This window comes from Oncorhynchus tshawytscha, linkage group LG30, assembly GCF_018296145.1.
Source record: "Oncorhynchus tshawytscha isolate Ot180627B linkage group LG30, Otsh_v2.0, whole genome shotgun sequence".
Classification (NCBI taxonomy): Eukaryota; Metazoa; Chordata; class Actinopteri; order Salmoniformes; family Salmonidae; genus Oncorhynchus; species Oncorhynchus tshawytscha.
The window spans coordinates 30,131,511-30,153,233 of NC_056458.1; the positions used below are offsets into that span (position 1 = coordinate 30,131,511).

Here is a 21,723-nt window from a genome sequence, read left to right on the forward strand (position 1 = left end):
CTGTAAATGTTTGCTCTTTGTCAGGTGATGAAGACCATAAAAACATTGTTTCTGTCTTTGCCATGACAACAGTGTAATGTAAGTGGATCAGTGGAGGCTCCACAGAGGAGGAAAGGGAGGCCCATCCTCCTCAGTGAATTTCATAAAAATAAAAGTTGTAACACATTTAAAAAGTTTTCCTTTTTAGATAAAACGATACAAAATATATTCACGTCACCAAATAACTGATTAGAACACACTGTTTTGCAATAAAGATCTACAGTAGCCTCAACAGCACCCTGTAGGGTAGCACCATGGTGTAGCCAGAGGACAGCTAGCTTCCATCCTCCTCTGGGTACTTTGACTTCAATACAAAACCTAGGAGGCTCATGGTTCTCACCCCTTTCCATAGACTTACACAGTAATTACAACTTCTGGAGGATGTCCTCCAACCTATCAGCTCTTGCAGCATGAACTGACATGTTGTCCACCCAATCAAAGGATCAGAGAATTATTTTCGAACTGAAAGCATAAGCTACAGCTAGCTAGCAATGCAGTGCATAACATGTGGTGAGTAGTTGACTCAAAGAGAGAGAAAGACAATAGTTGAACAGTTTTTAACAAATTAATTCCTTCCAAAATGAAGGAGAAGCAATATATATAGACAAAGAGATTGCCATTTTTTTCTCTCACTTACTTAGCTAGCAAATGCAGCTACCTATTTTAGCTTACTCAAACACCCTGCTCAAACATAGGGATATAGCTAGCTGGCTATGAGTATCCAACACGACACAGGAACTCTTCCAAGTCAAGGTAAGCTTTTGGTTTGGTTTTGGCATTCATTGTAGCTGGGGATTTTAACAAGGCTAATCTGAAAACAAGACTCCCTAAATTTTATCAGCATATTGATTGCGCAACCAGGGGTGGAAAGACCCTGGATCATTGTTACTCTAACTTCCGCGACGCATATAAGGCCCTGCCCCGCCCCCCTTTCGGAAAAGCTGACCACGACTCCATTTTGTTGATCCCTGCCTACAGACAGAAACTAAAACAAGAAGCTCCCACGCTGAGGTCTGTCCAACGCTGGTCCGACCAAGCTGACTCCACACTCCAAGACTGCTTCCATCACGTGGACTGGGAGATGTTTCGTATTGCGTCAGACAACAACATTGACGAATACGCTGATACGGTGTGCGAGTTCATTAGAACGTGCGTTGAAGATGTCGTTCCCATAGCAACGATTAAAACATTCCCTAACCAGAAACCGTGGATTGATGGCAGCATTCGTGTGAAACTGAAGGCACGAACCACTGCTTTTAATCAGGGCAAGGTGTCTGGTAACATGACTGAATACAAACAGTGCAGCTATTCCCTCCGCAAGGCTATCAAACAAGCTAAGCGCCAGTACAGAGACAAAGTAGAATCTCAATTCAACGGCTCAGACACAAGAGGTATGTGGCAGGGTCTACAGTCAATCACGGACTACAGGAAGAAACCCAGCCCAGTCACGGACCAGGATGTCTTGCTCCCAGGCAGACTAAATAACTTTTTGCCCGCTTTGAGGACAATACAGTGCCACTGACACGGCCTGCAACGGAATCATGCGGTCTCTCCTTCACTGCAGCCGAAGTGAGTAAGACATTTAAACGTGTTAACCCTCGCAAGGCTGCAGGCCCAGACGGCATCCCCAGCCGCGCCCTCAGAGCATGCGCAGACCAGCTGGCCGGTGTGTTTACGGACATATTCAACCAATCCCTATACCAGTCTGCTGTTCCCACATGCTTCAAGAGGGCCACCATTGTTCCTGTTCCCAAGAAAGCTAAGGTAACTGAGCTAAACGACTACCGCCCGTAGCACTCACATCCGTCATCATGAAGTGCTTTGAGAGACTAGTCAAGGACCATATCACCTCCACCCTACCTGACACCCTTGACCCACTCCAATTTGCTTACCGCCCAAATAGGTCCACAGACGATGCAATCTCAACCACACTGCACACTGCCCTAACCCATCTGGACAAGAGGAATACCTATGTGAGAATGCTGTTCATCGACTACAGCTCGGCATTCAACACCATAGTACCCTCCAAGCTCGTCATCAAGCTCGAGACCCTGGGTCTCGACCCCGTCCTGTGCAACTGGGTACTGGACTTCCTGACGGGCCGCCCCCAGGTGGTAAGGGTAGGCAACAACATCTCCTCCCCGCTGATCCTCAACACTGGGGCCCCACAAGGGTGCGTTCTGAGCCCCCTCCTGTACTCCCTGTTCACCCACGACTGCGTGGCCATGCACGCCTCCAACTCAATCATCAAGTTTGCGGACGACACAACAGTGGTAGGCTTGATTACCAACAACGACGAGACGGCCTACAGGGAGGAGGTGAGGGCCCTCGGAGTGTGGTGTCAGGAAAATAACCTCACACTCAACGTCAACAAAACTAAGGAGATGATTGTGGACTTCAGGAAACAGCAGAGGGAACACCCCCCATCCACATCGATGGAACAGTAGTGGAGAGGGTAGCAAGTTTTAAGTTCCTCGGCATACACATCACAGACAAACTGAATTGGTCCACTCACACAGACAGCATCGTGAGGAAGGCGCAGCAGCGCCTCTTCAACCTCAGGAGGCTGAAGAAATTCGGCTTGTCACCAAAAGCACTCACAAACTTCTACAGATGCACAATCGAGAGCATCCTGGCGGGCTGTATCACCGCCTGGTATGGCAACTGCACCGCCCTCAACCGTAAGGCTCTCCAGAGGGTAGTGAGGTCTGCACAACGCATCACCGGGGGCAAACTACCTGCCCTCCAGGACACCTACACCACCCGATGCTACAGGAAGGCCATAAAGATCATCAAGGACATCAACCACCCGAGCCACTGCCTGTTCACCCCGCTGTCATCCAGAAGGCGAGGTCAGTACAGGTGCATCAAAGCTGGGACCGAGAGACTGAAAAACAGCTTCTATCTCAAGGCCATCAGACTGTTAAACAGCCACCACTAACATTGAGTGGCTACTGCCAACACACTGTCAATGACACTGACTCTACTCCAGCCACTTTAATCATGGGAATTGATGGGAAATTATGTAAATATATCACTAGCCACTTTAAACAATGCTACCTTATATAATGTTACTTACCCTACATTGTTCATCTCATATGCATACGTTGATACTGTACTCTATATCATCGACTGCATCCTTATGTAATACATGTATCACTAGCCACTTTAACTATGCCACTTGGTTTACATACTTATCTCATATGTATATACTGTACTCGATATCATCTACTGTATCTTGCCTATGCTGCTCTGTACCATCACTCATTCATATATCCTTATGTACATATTCTTTATCCCCTTACACTGTGTATAAGACAGTAGTTTTTTTTTTTTTTTGGAATTGTTAGTTAGATTACTTGCTCGTTATTACTGCATTGTCGGAACTAGAAGCACAAGCATTTCGCTACACTCGCATTAACATCTGCTAACATGTGTATGTGACAAATAAAATTTGATTTGATTTGATTTGATTTGATTTGATTTGGTTTTACTAATTTATTGCCACTGGGGCCCACCTGTGTAAGTGCTAAACTGCTTACTGACTGTACACTGTAACGTTACTATATGATTGTAGCGGGTTTACTAACGTTCTATTAGCTATGTTGACTATGGTGTTACTTTAGCTAATATGGTGACAATGATGTATGCTGTATTTGTATTTGTATTTATTATGTATCCCCATTAGGTGCTGCCAAAGCAGCAGCTACTCTTCCTGGGGTCCAACAAATTAAGGCTGTTTATACCATTTTAAAAACATTAAAAATACATTCACAAATTTCACAACACACTGTGTGCCCTCAGGCCCCTACTCCACCACTACCACATGCAGTGGGGCAAAAAAAGTATTTAGTCAGCCACCAATTGTGCAAGTTCTCCCTCTTAAAAAGATGAGAGATCCCTGTAATTTTCATCATAAGTACACTTCAACTATGACAGACAAAATGAGAAAAAAAATCCAGAAAATCACATTGTAGGATTTTTAATGAATTTATTTGCAAATTATGGTGGAAAATAAGTATTATAAGTAGTCATCTCAACTCGCTCAATTTCCACAATATGTATTACAAGATTTAGTTGAGGTTTAGGGTTTAGTGAGTGTTTTGTTCCAAATACAATGCTTTTAGTTTTAGAAATATTTAGGGATAACTTTCCTTGCCACCCACTCTGAAACTAACTGCAGCTCTCTGTTGAGTGTTTCAGTCGCTGTAGTAGCTGATGTGTATAGTGTTGAGTCATCCACATACATATACACTCTGGCTTTACTCAAATTGAAAAAAGCAAGGAGCCTAAACAGCTTCCCTAGTGAATTCCTGATTCTAACTGGACTATATTTGAGAGGCTTCCATTAAAGAACACCCTATGTGTTCCGTTAGACAAGTAACTATTTATCCACATCCACACCCCACATGGGGTGTAAAGCCATAACACATACGTTTTTCCAGCAGCAGACTATGATTGATAATGTCAATAGTTGCACTGAAGTCTAACAAGACAGCCCCCACAATCATTTTATCAATTTCTCTCAGCCAATCATCAGTCATTTGTGTAAGTGCTGTGCTTGTTGAGTGTCCTTACCTGTAAGCATGCTGAAAGTCTGTTGTCAATTTGTTTACTGTGAAATAGCATTGTATCTGGTCAAACACCATTTTTTTCAGAAGTTTACTAAGGGTTGGTAACAGGCTTATTGGTCGGCTAATTGAGCCAGTAAAGGGGGCTTTACTATTTTTGGGTAGCGGAATGACTTTAGCTTCCCTCCAGGCCTGAGGTCACATGCTCTCTAGTAGGCTTAAATTGAAGATCTGGCAAATAGGAGTGGAAATATATTCTGCTATTATCCTCAGTAATTTTCCTTCCAGATTGTCAGACCCCGGTGGCTTGTCATTGCTGATAGACAACAATAATCGTTTTACCTCTTCCACACTGACTTCACGAAATTCAAAAGTATAATTCTGGTCTTTCATAATTTGGTCCGATATACTTGGATGTGTAGTGTCAGCGTTTATTGCTGGCATGTCATCCCTAAGTTCGCTTATCTTGCCAATGAGAAAGTCATTAAAGTATTAAAGTAGTTTGCAATATCAGTGGGCTTTGTGATGACTGAGCTATCTGATTTAATGAATGAAGGAGCCGAGTTGGCTATTTTTCCCAAAATTTCATTTAAGTTGCCCCAAAGCTTTTTACTATCATTCTTTATATAATTTTTCTTTGCTTCATAGTGTAGTTTATTTTTATTTTTATTTAGCTGATTCACATGATTTCTTAATTGCCATACCTTTTGCCTTAATTGCCATCTCTCTCAACCACACAATTTTTCAATTCATCATCAATCCAAGGGGATTTAACAGTTTTTACAGTCATTTTCTTAATGGGTGTGTGCTTATTAGTAACTGAAATAAGTAGTTTCATAAAGGGATCAAGTGCAGCGTCTGGTTGCTCCTGATTACACACCACAGACCAGCAAATATTCTTTACATCATCAACATATGAATCACTACAAAACGTATTGTATGACCTCTTATGCACTATATTAGGCCCAGCCTTTGGAACTTTGGTTTTCCTAGATATGGCTATTATATTGTGATCACTACATCCTATGTATTTGGATACTGCTTTAGAGCAAACATTTGCAGCATTAGTAAAGATGTGATCAATACATGTTGATGATTTAATTCCTGTGCTGTTTTTAACTACCCTGGTAGGTTGACTGACAACCTCATCCAGGTTGCAGGCACTGGTTACAGTTTGAAGTTTTTCCCTGAGTGGACAGCTTGATTTTTAAAATTAAATTAATTTAACCTTTATTTAACCAGGTAGGCCAGTTGAGAACAAGTTCTCATTTAAAACTGCGACCTGGCCAAGATAAAGCAAAAACAACAACACAGTAACTCTGTCACATGGGATAAACAAACGTACAGTAAATAACACAATAGAAAAATATGTATACAGTGTGAGCAAATGAAGTAAGAAGGTAAGGCAATACATAGGCCAATAGTGGCGAAGTTACAATTTAGCAATTTACACTGGAGTGACACCTGTGCAGATGTGCAGGACATACTGTTGTGCAAAAGAGCAGAAAAACAAAAACAAATATGGGGATGATGTAGGTAGTTGGTTGGATGGGCTATTTACAGATGGGCTGTGTGCAGCTGCAGCGATCGGCAAGCTGCTCTGACAGCTGATGCTTAAAGTTAGTGAGGGAGATATGTCTCGATTTTTGCAATTCGTTCCAGTCATTGGCAGCAGAGAACTGGAAGGAAATGCGGCCAAAGGAGGTGTTGGCTTTGGGGATGATTAGTGAAATATACCTGCTGGAGCGCGTGCTATGGGTGAGTGGTGCTATGGTGACCAGTGAGCTGGGATAAGGCGGAGCTTTACCTAGCAAAGACTTGTAGATGACCTGGAGCCAGTGTGTTTGGCAACGAATATGTAGTGAGGACCAGCCAACGAGAGCATGCAGGTTGTAGTGGTGGGTTGTATATGGGGCTTTGGTGACAAAATGGATGGCACTGTGATAGACTGCATCCAATTTAGAGGAGAGTGTTGGAGGCTATTTTGTAAATGACATTGCCGAAGTCAAGGATCGGTAGGATAGTCAGTTTACGAGGGTATGTTTGGCAGCATGAGTGAAGAAGGCTTTGTTGTGAAATACAAAGCCGATTCTAGATTTAACTTTGGATTGGAGTTGCTTAATGTGGGTCTTTAAGGAGAGTTTACAGTCTAGCCAGACACCTAGGTATTTATTGTAGTCCACATATTCTAAGTCAGAACCATCCAGAGTTGTGATGCTAGTCGGGCGGGCGGGTGCGGGCAGCGATTGGTAGAAGAGAATGCATTTAGTTTTACTTGCATTTAAGAGCAGTTGGAGGCCACGGAAGGAGTGTTGTATGGCATTGAAGCTCATTTGGACGTTTGTTAATACAGTTTTCAAAGAAGGGCCAGAATGGTGTCGTCTGTGTAGAGGTAGCAAGAAAGACATCATTGATATATACAGAGAAAAGAGTCGATGATGATAGCCAGTCAATATTTAAATCACTCAGAAAATATACTTCTCTGTTGAAATCACATACATTATCAAGCATTTCACTCATATTATCCAGATACTGACCGTTAGTGGCAGGGTAGCCTAGTGGTTAGAGCGTTGGACTAGTAACCGGAAGGTTGCAAGTTCAAACCCCCGAGCTGACAAGGTACAAATCTGTCTTTCTGCCCCTGAACAGGCAGTTAACCCACTCGTTCCTAGGCCGTCATGGAAAATAAGAATGTGTTCTTAACTGACTTGCCAGGTAAAATTAAGTTAGCACTTAATGGTCAATGGCAGCTTCCCATTGAGAATGGGCTTTAGGTGAGGCAGATTAACCTGTAGCCATATTACTTCAACAGTATTTAACAATAGATTGTCTCTAAGCTTTACAGAAATGTGGTTCTGAATATAGACTGCAACATCACCTCTGTTGGCATTTCTGTCTTTTCGGTAGATTTTATAACCATGTATTTCTACCACTGTATTATCATCAAAGGTATTACCTTGGTGAGTTTCAGAGAATATGAATGTAATCTGTTACAAGCAAGTTATTGACTTCATGGACCTTCTTCCTATATTTTAATATGGGATATTTTTACCACTTTTCTGGGTTGCTTGATTGTTTTTAATGCTTTACTGGAAAGTTTATCAGAGGTAGACTTACTCATGTTATTTACATTGGAGCTGATAGTGCAGGGTGAGCTGCATAAAGTGGTCTTCCTACTATTGCACACCGCCTCAGTGCTAAAAGTGTAACTGGTTTATAGGCTCATGATTACCGCTTACAATAGCTGTAGGATAAACAGATGTATTAGGTGCAATTAGGGGTACATAAATTAAATGAATTACGTTGTGAATGCCAATGCCCCTAAGATCATGTACATTTGATGCAGCACTATGACGACTCATTGTCACAATGGTAGTGATTAACTGAGCTGGTCTTCGATCATTTACCAGTCATTGTTTCAACGCAGACTTGAAATGCGTGTCCAAGAGTCAAGATGATTTGGATCGACTCCGTCATTCCTGTAGAGTATCTTCTGTTTCCAGAAGGTGTCAAAGTTATCAATAAAGGTGATTCCAGCAGAGCTAAGGTAGTATTTTAGCCAGATGTGCAATGCCAGCAGTCTGTTGAATCTTTCACGCGGCCCAACGATGGAACTGGCCCTGAAATTATTGGCTGTTTTTTGGAGTCTTTTAATGCTAAAGTCAGGTCTTTAAAATCAAATTTCAAATGTTTTGCAGTTATGATATGTTTAGCTTGGAATGTTTTTTTTTGCCTGGTCACATACAGCTGATGTGTTGTGCATTGAAGTCAACAAGCAAAGGTAAAAGGTGAGAGGAGAGTGCATAGATGCATGAAGGAATACAACGTGGCTGTTATGAAAGTCAACTGTGTTTAGGCTTGATTAGGAGTGTATTCAATCCGCAGCAACCTCATGATGGGTACGGTGGAAATTTGAGTGTCGTGTAAACCTATCACTGTTGCATTGAACTGGGTGAATGGAATATGAATGACAGTCATCCAATATGCTGCAATAGAAATAAGGTCATGCTCATGAAAAAACTAAATCGTCCTCCCTCATCTTAAAGGCATTGACTGAAGTGGATGAAGAGTCAATGGTATACTGGAGGCAATTTGTGTGCTCTACTGGTATTTGGCGGTGTTGTTGGAAGATTCCCAATTTAAATACAAGCATTACCAATACATTCTTAAGATAGAAACCTATGAGGTTGCTGGCCCTTGCTACATACTCGTCGCCAAACCCACTGGCTCCAGGTTATCGATAAGTCTTTGCTAGGTAAAGTTCCGTCTTATCTCAGCTCACTGGTCACGAAAACAACACCCACCTCTAGCACGCGCTCCAGCAGGTATATCTCACTGGTCATCCCCAAAGCCAACACCTCCTTTGGCCGCCTTTCCTTCCAGTTCTCTGCTGCCAATGACTGTAACGAATTGCAAAAATCGCTGAAGTTGGAGACTCATATCTCCCTCACCAACTTTAAGCATCAGCTATTTGAGAAGCTTACCGATTGCTGCAGCTATGCACAGCCGATCTGTAAATAGCCCATCCAACTACCTACCTCATCCCCATTTTGTTTTTATTTACTTTTTTTGCTCTTTTGCACACCACTATTTCTACTAGCACATCATCATCTGCACATCTATCACTCCAGTGTTCATTTGCTAAATTGTGATTACTTCGCTACTTTTGGCCTATTTATTGCCTTACCTCCTTACTCCATTTGCACACACTGTATATAGATTTTACTATTGTGTTATTGACTGTACTTTTGTTTATCCCATGTGTAACTCTGTGTTGTTGTTTGTCGCACTGCTTTGCTTTAACTTGGCCAGGTTGCAGTTTTAAATGAGAACTTGTTCTCAACTGGCCTACCTGGTTAAATAAAATAAAGGTGAAATAGAAAAGAAAGAAAATAATATATATATCTTATTAAAAGGGACGGTTAAAGATTTCTCCAGACATAACATTATTAAAATCAAATCAAACTTTATTTGTCACATGCGCCGAATACAACAAGTGTAGACCTTATCGTGAAATGCTTACTTACAGGCCCTTAACCAACAGTGCAGTTAAAAAATATTTACCAAATAAACTAAAGTTTAAAATAATAAAAAGTAACAGAATAAAAACACTGTGACAAGACCTGAGGTTTCTGTTACTGAGGGCAGTAGCAATTCATTTCAAAGCTCAGACGTGTCATTTTAGATGGGTTCTATAAATATGTAATAAGTAGTTATATAAATACTGGGCTGTCTAAGTAAGACATGAATCTCATGCTCATGGGTATAATGATGGAGTTAACCGTGTGCTGTGTCCATTTGTGTATTTTGATGTATTTGGTGGACAGTCTGTTCAGATGAGGGTAAGGAGCTGTGTCACAAGCTTGTGCGGAGTGCCTGTGTGTGTGTGTGTGTTTCTCAGTTGTACAGTACACATTTATGGAGTTTTAGGTGTTCAACATGGGAAATTAGGCAAGATTGTGAGTAGATATGGAGAGAGATATGGAGCACTGTATTTGTATCATTTGTTTGTACAGTAATCGTCATTACTTTTGAATGAAAAGTGCCTCTTGCTTCCTTAATGTCACAATGAGGAGCATCCATTAAAAGTCATTAATCTTTCTGATTAAAAATGTAAAATGTAGACTGTAAATCACTCTCTCGTTCTCTTCTTTTCTCTTATACTTTCACTCTCTCACAATTTTTTCTGTTCTCTTCTCTTTCTCTCTACTGCTCCGTCCCCTCCCTTCCTCTTAATTTCTTCATCACCTTCCTTCCTTCTTTCTTTCCTCTCTCCCTCCCTCTCAGATGTTCCCGTACTCTCTGTTGGCTATGGCCATGATGATGTACCTGCCTGCCCTCATCTGGCGTTTCCTGGTCATGCCGTCGTTGGGCTCCGACCTGCTCTTCATCATTGACGAGCTGGACAAATCCTACAACCGCTCCGTGCGATTGGCTCAGAGCATCCTGGAGATGCGCCAGAACACCCAGAACCCCTTCACCTTCCAGGCCGAGCTTGAGAGGTGAGAGTGGGTGTGGCAAAGATTGTGGCAGAGATAGATCCAGACAGATTGGTTGAGGCAGGAATTTTGGACTGGGGAAGAGGGGAAGTAGGCAGGCTTAAAATTTATGTCTATTTTGATTCATTTGCACACAGGAAAATTGTAAACAATATGATGACGTTTAAATGCAAATCAAGAGACCATGTTGAGGAGAGGTAAAAAAAAAATACCTGAGACAATTGCTTCAAAGCAAATACATTGTCCTACGTAAACGTAAATTATTTTTTTAAAGAAACAATCTTCCGTATATCCAATTACAATGATCATAACATCATTTTAAATGTATACTACAACTTAATCTATCCAGTCATGTCATATTGCAATATAGTACTTAAATAAGCAAACTCAATAACATTTTAATTCTTCAAGTGTTTTGTGAGAATGGCAACACACTCTGACAGTTGTGCCAGTTCCTCTCCACTCTTTCATCTCCTTCAAATCCTCAATATTTATGATATCGATCAACTTCTTTTATTTGTATTCCAATTAAAAATAAATCTAATCCCTGTTTCTTTTCAAACACATTTCAAACTCAATACGTTTCATCATTATTCTACAAGATCTCCACACCCCTTTTTTCCGTACAAGATTTGGTACATTTTCCATTACTTACAGGCCCTTCGGAAAGTATTCAGACCCCTTGACTTTTTCTACATTTTGTTACATTACAGCCTTATTCTAAAATGGATGAAATTATTATTTTTTCTCTCATCAACCTACAAACAATACCCCACAATGACAAACAAAAACAGGTTTTTAGACATTTTTTCAAATCTATTAACAATTAAAAACAAATACTGTATTTACATAAGTATTCAGACTTTGCTATGAGACTCGAAATTGAGCTCCGGTGCATCCTGTTTCCATTGATAATCCTTGAGATGTTTCTGCAACTTGATTGGAGTCCACATGTGGTAAATTCTATTGATTGGACATGATTTGGAAAGGTACACACCTGTCTATATAAGGTCCCACAGTTGACAGTGCATGTCAGAGCAAAAAACAAGCCATGAGTTCTAAGAAATTGTCCGTAGAGCTCAGAGACAGGATTGTGTCGAGTCACAGATCTGTAGAAGGGTACCAAAACATTTCTGCAACATTGAAGGTCACCAAGAACACAGTGGCCTCCATCATTCTCAATTGGAAGAAATTTGGAACCACCAAGACTCTTCCTAGAAATGGCCCCCCGGCCAAACTGAGCATTCGGGAGAGAAGGGTCTCGGTCAAGGAGGGGACCAAGAACCCGATGGTCACTCTGACAGAGCTCTAGAGTTCCTCTGTGGAGATGAGAGAACCTTCCAGAAGGACAACCATCTCTGCAACACTCCACCAATCAGGCCTTTATGGTAGAGTGACCAGACGGAAGCCACTCCTCAGTAAAAGGCACATGACAGCCTGCTTGGAGTTTGCCAAAAGGCATCTAAAGACTCTCAGACCATGAGAAACAAGATTCTCTGGTCTGATGAAACCAAGATCAAACTTTTTGTGTGTCACATCTGGTGGAAATGTGGAGGAAGTGTCACATCTGGAGGAAAACTGGCACCATTCCTGGCACCATCCCTACGGTGAAGCATGGTGGTGGCAACATCATGTTGTGGGGATGTTTTTCAGCGGCAGGGACTGGGAGACTTGTCAGGATCGAGGCAAACATGAACGGAGCAATGTACAGAGAGATCCGAAATGAAAACATGCTTCAGAGTGCTCAGGACCTTAAACTGGGGTGAAGGTTCACCTTCCAACAGGACAATGACCCTAAGCACACAGCCAAGACAACCCAGGAGTGGCTTTGGGACAAGTCTGTGAATGTTCTTGAGTGGCCCAGCCAGAGCCCGGACATGAACCCGATCAAACATCTCTGGAGCGACCTGAAAATAGCTGTGCAGCAACGCTCCCCATCCAACCTGACAGAGCTTGAGAGGATCTACAGAGAAGAATGGTAGAAACTCACCAAATACAGGTGTGTCCAGCTTGTAGCATCATACCCAAGAAGACTCAAGGCTGTAATCTCTGTCAAAGGCACTTCAACAAAGTACTGAGTAAGGATCTGAATACTTATGTAAATGTGATATTACATTTTTTTAAATTAAAAATAAATAAATTATCAAACATTTCTAAAAACGTGTTTCTGCTTGTCATTATTGGGTAATGTGTGTAGATTGAGGGAAAAAACATTTAATACATTTTAGAATAAGGCTGTAACGTAATAAAATGTGGAAAAAGTCAAGGTGTCTGAATACTTTCCGAAGGCACTATTTACATACTGTAGGTCTGTTTTGTACTGTCTCCTGGACTACCTCAAGCACTGCAACAGCTTCAACTCCTTCAAATGCAAAATTAAAATATATCTACTGGACATTTCATTCAATTACTCATTTTCTTCATTTTTTTCCCCCTCTGATCCATCATGTTTTTTTTCTTTGTGTGAATCTCCACCTATTTGAATCTGCTGTGTGGTGCTAGGGAAAAAAACAAAAGGTCCAGTAAGCTAATTACAGCAAAAAGTATCTGAAATGGAAACTGACCCTAAACAAGACCCTATTTAGGCTTCAACTACAGTTATGTGACTGACTATTTAAATCTTGAATACTATGATAAATGCTTTAGATCCTCACACAACCTCCATTACCAAACATCAGAGTCAATAACATGAGTGTGTTTGAGTCAACTGTCCTCTAACCCCATCTCTTCCGTGGTCTCTTTTCAGGGCCAAGCGGAAGCGTTACTTCGAGTATCCCCTGTTGGAGAGGTACATGCAGAGCAAACACGGCTCCTACTTCCTGGTCAGCATGCTCTTTCTGCGCGGCTTCCTCTTGCTCACCTTCATGTCTGCCGCCTGCCTCTACCTCGTCTACTTCCACCTATCCGCCTTTCTCCAGGATGAGTTTAGCTGCTTTGTCCGCACCGGCTTGCTGCGCGACCAAAACTGGGTCCCAGAACTGGTCCAGTGCAAAATGACCGGCCAACTGGTCTTCCAGGTTATTAGCGTGGCTAACGGCGCTATCTACGTCCTTCTGGTACCTATCGTGCTGTTCAGCTTGGTCCGCCTCTTCTGTTGGGATACGACTCTATTGTCGGTCTACGAGGTTCTACCCGCATTGGGACTTAACAGCGGTCGCAAGCTGGGCTGCCCGCTCAACGACCTCAACGTTCTTCTGCTGTTTTTGCGAGCTAACGTGGCGCATCTGCAGTCTTATGGCAGGCTGAGGGCCGTATGCTCGCTGGCATCCCCGCAGATCGGGAAGGGGAATGGCGTGAAGGGCGCAGGGATGCTGACGGCAGAGGAAATCGAGGAGAGGGCCGAGGCAGCACAGGAGCTGGAGGAGGAAGTGGAGGAGCTGCAGGAGGAAGGGAAGCTCAACCTGGTGGATATCATGACCATTTTAGGAGCGGCCCGGGGAAACGCGGTCAACTGCACCGATTCCAGGCCTCTGGTGGAGGAGAATATGAGTCTGGGTACTGTAACTCTTATCTACACTCTCAAACGTATTCTGCTTGTGGGATTGTTCGCATATATTGTTTGGGATGTTCAGAAAATTATAAAGTGAGGGAGCTCTCTCTGCGAGACTGCAGATCATGTTCAAATTAAATAATGGATGGTGGTGAAAGCAGTTTTCATTGAATAGCCACTCTACTTACTGAATATTGGATGAGGAGGCAATAGTAGTAATGGACTTCACTTGAGATGGCAGTTTTGATTCAAACTTTTCCATCTACACTGTGATACAAAAATGTGTTCCACAAACATTAACTGTCCACAAATGGTTTTCTTATACATGTACTACTATACCAGTAGGCCTAATATAAATAAGTATTACATGTTAGAGAGTTTTTCCTCAGGACTGGAAAGCCTATAATTCTAAAAGCGGCTTTTTTTAGGAACTACAGCAAGAGAGCAGATACAATTAGTTCCCACTCCTAACTCCCCTCTCTGTCTCCTTACAGAGCCAAACCACCAGGGGTACCATGAGTTGAAGGAGACTGCATCATGTAATCGTTACTAAACCACCAATTGACTGAACCATCAATGTGACACCAATTGAGGGGGAGGGGGGGGATCAAAAAAGATAACCTGGGAGAGAAGCGAGGGAAGGGGTTCTGTATCCAGAGAAGTTGTTCCAAAAAGCCTCCATTAGAATTAAAAGCTTGGTGGTTAACTTGAGCGATGTAGTTTCTTTATGTATGACTGAGCTTCTGGGTCGTTGTGACTCATCTTAATTTCAACCTCAGATTTCCTACTTTTCTTTATTGTTATGCGTTTTACTGTACTTGATTTTGTGATTTATCAGCAAGGAAAGTTGTATGTGTTAAATGTCAAACAGTAACATTTTGTTTGTTCTATGTCAACAGATACCAATGTAATGAATAAAGTTATTTTTATGACTGTTGTGTTGAATGGCTCAATTGCAACATTTCCCTCACCACTTGTGAATCACATTGTAAATTAATTGCCTCGGAAAATATATGTGATTATTTAATTGAATAAAATACATTTTAAAAGTGCTCACTCTCCAAAAAATGCTTATTTTATGTAAAAATTCTGAGCTGAAACATTTGCTGCACTTTGAGTACCTTAAAATAAGAAACATTTATGTATCTTGTCTTCACTGATGTTTTGAGCGCTTACACTTTTAAACTCTAAACTGGATTCTTCTTCTCTTACGCACCCCACATCTGCTATTTACTAGAAAGATAAACACAGACTCTTATTCTCCTCTTTACTAAATTGTAATAAAATTATATTAAATTCAAATTCTTATCCTACACCCAGTCCTGACTGAAAGGGCCACCAAAATTGCACCTTCAACATTCACTAATTTATAGTTACTGGGTTAAGAATTGACCCAGGGTTGGGTTGGGAAAACCAGGGTTGGGAAAACAGGGTTGATAATGTAGGGGTTGAAGAAAGGTTCACATATTTGCTGCCCAATGTGGTTTGGACTGCTGAGATAACATTTTGAGCTGCAATGTCAGATGTCCTGCAAAGACTCTGCTTAAGGTCTACACTCTTAGAAAAGAAAAGCATAGCGGACTACTTTTGACCGGTGCCCATAGTGCTCTTGTCAAAATAGTAAACTATGTAGGGAATAGGGTGTTGGGACATCATGTTGGTTGTGCAGCCATAGCCACAAACCTAAAGGTCCTTGCTGACCTACTCACACATAAAACCACCACTAAGTTCAAAGTGTGGAAACTACAATATGTTGCCCTGATTCAGATAATATAGCCTTGTATTCCAGGCGTATAGGCTATAGACACATGCTGGTGAGCGAGACTCTACATTACTTTGGTAACCATAATTCCTCAGCTGTACATGGCAACTGTAGGTAATGATTATTGAAATATGTAGGTAATGAAAATAAACTGCCCATACGTAGTGTGTTTCAAAATAGTTACCTAGTGTGTCTACTGTGTAGTGATACAATTTCAGAATCCTCTCCCTCAAGCACCTCGCTCTGTTTTTTGTGTTTGAATACAATTCCTCATATTAGCCATGGCAAAGACATCAGACACCATAAATGAGCCAGAGACCTTCATTATTACTCATGAATTGACACTGTAAATAGAGCTGCTCACTTTAGTCTATTTCAACTCGGGCTGGTATAGACTTGTATTGTTTCATATCACACATCTTGTTGAAAATCCTCACAAACTCTCCATAATTCCCTAAATCCCTTTTGGAATGATAAACAAGAGACATTTTTATTTATTTTATTTAACCAGGCAAGTCAGTTAAGAACAAATTCTTATTTTCAATGATGGCCTAGGAACAGTGGGTTAACTGCCTGTTCAGGGGCAGAACGACAGATTTGTACCTTGTCAGCCCAGTGGATTGAACTTGCAACCTTCCGGTTACTAGTCCAATGCTCTAACCACTTGGCTACCCTGCCGCACATGATCTTTGGAATGTTACATATTTCCAAATGCACAAACAAATGAATAAATTAAAACAAATCAATCAATCAGCCAATAAATCAATATAACAACCAACCTGCATTGGATTCATCAAAAGTTTTCCATAATGAAAACTTGTTTACTTCTCAACTTAAGGCATATGTGTCACTGTAGCTTATAAAATCAGTTTGTCCTTTTCAGAAAGCCTCTGAAATATTGAGAATAATCACTCACAGCCAGTTAGAGACCTGTACAGTACTATCCATCACCACTCAGGGTTACACTGGGTTTGATGCCCAAGTTCATGAACTGTCAGTACAAGACATATCTGACCTTTAATGGATTACGCTCTGAAATCTGTACGAAAAGGGATGGTCTGGAACCAACAAGACCCTGAACAGCTTCTACCCCCAAGCCATAAAACTGCTAAATAGTTTGTTAAATTATTAATCAAATAGCTACCAGACTTATCTGCATTGACCCTTTTTGCACAAACTTTTTTTACTCATCACATACGCTGCTTGTAACGGATTTCCTCCTCTTCGTCTGAGGAGGAGTAAGGATCGGACCAAAACGCAGCGTGGTAAGTGTCCATATTGATTTATTCAAAAACTGGAGGTGTGTTTTGGGTCATTGTCCTGTTGAAAAACAAATGATAGTCCCATTAAGCGCAAACCAGATGGGCTAGCGTATCGCTGCAGAATGCTGTGGTAGCCATGCTGGTTAAGCGTGCCTTGAATTCTAAATCAAAGACAGTGTCACTAGCAAAGCACCCCCACACCATCACACCTCCTTCTCCATGCATCAGAGTGGGAACAACACATGTGGAGATCATACGTTCACATACTCTGCGTCTCACAAAGACACTGCAGTTGGGACCAAAAATGTCAAATTTGGACTCATCAGACCAAAGGACAGATTTCCAATGGTCTAATGTCCATTGCTTGTGTTTCTTGGTCCACACAAGTCTCTTCTTCTTATTGATGTCCTTTAGTAGTGGTTTCTTTGCAGCAATTCGATCATGAAGGCCTGATTCACAATCTCCTCTGAACAGTTGATGTTGAGATGTGTCTTTTACTTAAACTCTGCAAAGCATTTATTGGGCTGCAATCTGAGGTGCAGTTAACTCTAATGAACTTATCCTCTGCAGTAGAGGTAACTGGGTGTTCCTTTCCTGAGGCGGTCCTCGTGAGAGCCAATTTCATCATAGCGCTTGATGGTTTTTGCAACATTACCTGAAGAAACTTTAAAAGTTCTTGAATTTTTCCGCATTTACTGACCTTCATGTCTTAAAGTAATGATGGACTGTCATTTCCCTTTGCTTATTTGAGCTGTTCTTGCCATAATATTGGTATTTTACCAAATAGGGCTTTCTTCTGTATACCACCCCTAACTTGTCACAACACAGCTGATTGGCTCAAATGCATTAAGAAGGAAAGAAATTCCACAAATTAACATTAACAAAGCACACCTGTTAATTGAAATGCATTTCAGGTGACTAAGTCATGAAGCTGGTTGAAAGAATGCCAAGAGTGTGCAAAGCTGTCATCAAGGCAAAGGGTGGCTACTTTGAAGAATCTCAAATAAAAATATAGATTTAGATTTGTTTAACACTTTTTTGGTTACTACATGATTCCATATGTTTGGGCTTCTGAGTGGTGCAGCGGTCTATGTCTCTGCATCTTAGTGCTAGAAGCACTACTACAGACCCTGGTTTGATTCTGGGATGTATCACAACTGGCTGTGATTGGGAGTCCCATAGGGCTGTGCACAATCGGCCCAGCATCGTCCGGGTTAGGACTTGGGCCGTCATTGTAAATAAGAATTTGTTCTTAACTGACTTGCCTGGTTAAATATTGTAGAAAATAGTCAAAATAAAGAGAAACCCTTGAATGAGTAGATGTGTCCAAACTTTTGACTGGTACTGTATATCTCTCAGATATAGGACAGAGACTTCAGAACAAACATCTTTTAGAATTTGGGGGGGGACTATCTATTATTCCATGTACTAGAAAATCTGTTCTTAATTGCGTTTGCATGGGCTAATAGGCCCATGCACTTCAAGGGATACTTCAAGGGATCTTAAAATTCAAATTCAAATAGAAAAATTATCCTTGGTATGACCTTCTTAATTAAAATAATTCCATTTAGCTTGGTAGAACCCCACCCCCAGCTTGGACAGGGTATAGACTCTTATGGGTTAAAAAACATTATTGAAAGGCACAGGGTCCACTGGATTTTGCATTAGACTTTTAAAATCAGCGACTGATACAGTATAGACGTTGGAAACCAGGTGTGGGCATTCTCTAGTCAAACCGTGTTCTAATTAATCAATTAAGTGTCAGGAAGGAAAACAAACCATGCAGAATTACAACCTTGGAGGACTGACGTTGTAAACTGCTGAGGTAGAGAGAGCAAGACAGAAAACAAAGAGAGAAATTCATAAAATTGATCTAACATTCCAACTGGTTCTGAAGCTCTTGGACCACAATCAACAGTCTTTAAGATGGCAAAGCAAGCTAGGCTCAATCAGATGCCATGTGTTGGCCTTTTCACACCATTGGAAGCCAGTTACACAGCTATGAACGAGCACATATAGGGGCGGCACAGCAATTAACACTATTCATTTGATGGAAGACAAAAGGTAAGACAGGTTGCCTGGAGGCTTTTTGGCATATTGGGTCTCTTTTGGAGGTAAGCAGGTAAACTAATGCAACATCAACTGTGGACAAGTGCACTTGTGGAAGTCCAATTATAAATGATGGCCTCCATTCTGCTGAAGTTTTCCTTTGTAAAGATGGATCATTAGGAGTTTCTTCTTCGAAAAACCAGGTGGGAAGTCTTAGAGTGCTACAGGAGAGGAAGAGATAAAGACTATCTGATGTTTCCTGGGATAATAATATGGCTTTTTGTATTCACACAAACGGACAAAGATATGTTTGTACAGTTGTTGTGGGTATTTCTGTTTTTCTGACTTAAGGCATCAGCTGTTTGATTGACACCATACCACTGGGGGGCACAGTTGAGTTGAATAGGGAGGATGATTGCAAGTTGGTTTCTAAAGCTCCAGGATAGCAACTTGCATCATGGATAAGCTTGTTTTGACATGGAGCTAGATCCCACTGAGCACAAAGACAAATGATCATTCCATACCAGCTCTAATATAGCTTGCAGTATACCAGTACAATCACATTGAACCAAACACTTGCTCGAAAAGCCTTTGATTGAATGTGTGCCATTAGACAATCAATGTTAGGCCAAATCTCACTGGCCTACCTTTCCTCTCTCAACGCAGAGCAAGCGATCCATCGTGTCACAAACGCTGAGAGGGGATAACACCGGCCATATATTTTCTCTCATCATCTGTTTGTTGCTTTTGTGTGTGGCAATGATCTATGTTTTCTGGGGGCGAGCGTCGCAAGTGGTCACCCTAAAGTCCAATTAAGATTGATGTTTTAGGTCAGGCGGTGAGGGAGGGTTAATAACAAGCCAATGGGAATGATGGATGCTGCCTTCAGGTTGAGTGAGGATTCAAAGGACGAATGCACTCTGTCACTCTTTTCTGTTGCTACCGCTAGATTTCTGTAATGGTCCCTTAATCCACTATTATTACAGTTGGGGTGAGGGAGAGGAAGGGAACGAGGATGGGGAATCACAGTCAAGGTCCAGTACAGATCCTAAAACATTTATTTTGCTGCTTAATGCCTGCATAGCGAGGGGAAACAGTGGGTGATGTAGTGAAACGTTAAGTACTGCAGTCTGGAGCCACAGCCGCAGGGACTTCCAGCTCCAGCTTCTGACCAAATCAATACAACTCACCTTGTTTCCAGGAAACTGCTAAATGAAGACAGATCCCCAAATTAAAGGAGTAGTTGGGGTACTCACAAAACAGACCGGACAACTCACAACACTTTCAATATTAATTCAGTACTTAGTGAGTACAGAAAACTGTAGTTTGTTAACCCTTCAATGTATCAGGGGGTGGGGTTTAAGAGCTGTACATCTGCCAACAACTCACGGTGGCTCAGGGGCAAAGTAAAAACCCTCAAAATCTCAGCCTGAGGTGAGATTTGGTTACCGTCTGCTACTCCCAATCTGATCTTAACTGTCAGAACACCAGACGCTTTGTGACTCTAGCATTAGCTTGCGGCGGCTGAAGTACCTTCAAGTGTCAAAGCAAAGCACAACTATCACCGCCTAAGCTGCTAAGATGGCCGATGTCAGTTAGTGGTTAGCGTGTAAGAAAATACTCTGACCTTGCAGTAAATCAACAATTGACAGGCGTGACACAGATAACACAAGCTGTTAAGCATGTCTCTGAAAGGTGAGAATGTTTCCCTATCCCCTCTTCCCTCTGTTTTGGCGTTCGCCTGACCCCCATTGATTGATAACAACACGAGAGCTCCAAAGGAAATGTAGCTGCTGCCATGTAAGCACAAGGACTTGGTTAAGGTCATGTCAACAAACCTGACAGATGATCTTGACATGGTTGCCTCCAGGGCCGTATTAAGAAATCATAGGCCTTGGGGTTTTGTCCTTGCACCAAGATGCAATTTGATGTGTGGTCATTTTACTGTTGAAGAAAAAGTCCCTTTATAATGAAACCATAATAACGTTTGCCTTGCCTGTGGGATAGGCTACAGCTGAGCACAAGCATTTTTAGCATTTCCATTCATGGGGATTTTCATTTTTAGCGAGGTCTGAAAAAAATCTGCCTTTTAAAAATGCATTTAGAAAACATAATAATGTTTGCCTTGCCTATGGCATAGCCTACAGCTGAGCACAAGCATTTTTAGCATTTCCATTCATGGGGATTTTATTTTTAGCGAGGTCTGAAAGAAATGTGCCTTTTAAAAATGCATTTAATTAAATTCTACATAATTTACAAGACAGAAGACAGCTGAATCTTTTTTAATACGACACAAATGACTGGCTATTTTGACACTGACAATCTGAGATTAATGTGGCCTTGAAATCAAACAAACAATAACCCAGGCCAACGAAGTGACACATAGATTGTACAGTATTAGGAGGCAATATATATACACAAATTATATACTGTATATATATACAGTTGAAGTCGGAAGTTTACATGCATCTTACCCAAATACATTTAAACTCGGTTTTTCCACAATTCCTGACATTTAATCAGAGAAAAAATCCCCTGTCCCCAGTTAGGA

The 21,723-nt window shown here is 41.5% G+C and overlaps 1 protein-coding gene across 1 annotated transcript in view; it reads left to right on the top strand.

Annotated features, from left to right (window-relative positions):
* Window positions 1-15,031, top strand: part of pknox2 (pbx/knotted 1 homeobox 2) — a 138,345-nt gene extending 123,314 nt beyond the window's left edge. Inside the window, exons 18-19 of the mRNA XM_024393768.2 lie at window positions 10,398-10,612; window positions 13,356-15,031. Coding sequence (XP_024249536.2) covers window positions 10,398-10,612; window positions 13,356-14,196 — 1,056 coding nt within the window. The 3' untranslated portion in view covers window positions 14,197-15,031. The remainder of the gene's footprint in view (window positions 1-10,397; window positions 10,613-13,355) is intronic.
* The last annotated feature ends 6,692 nt before the right edge of the window (window positions 15,032-21,723 follow it).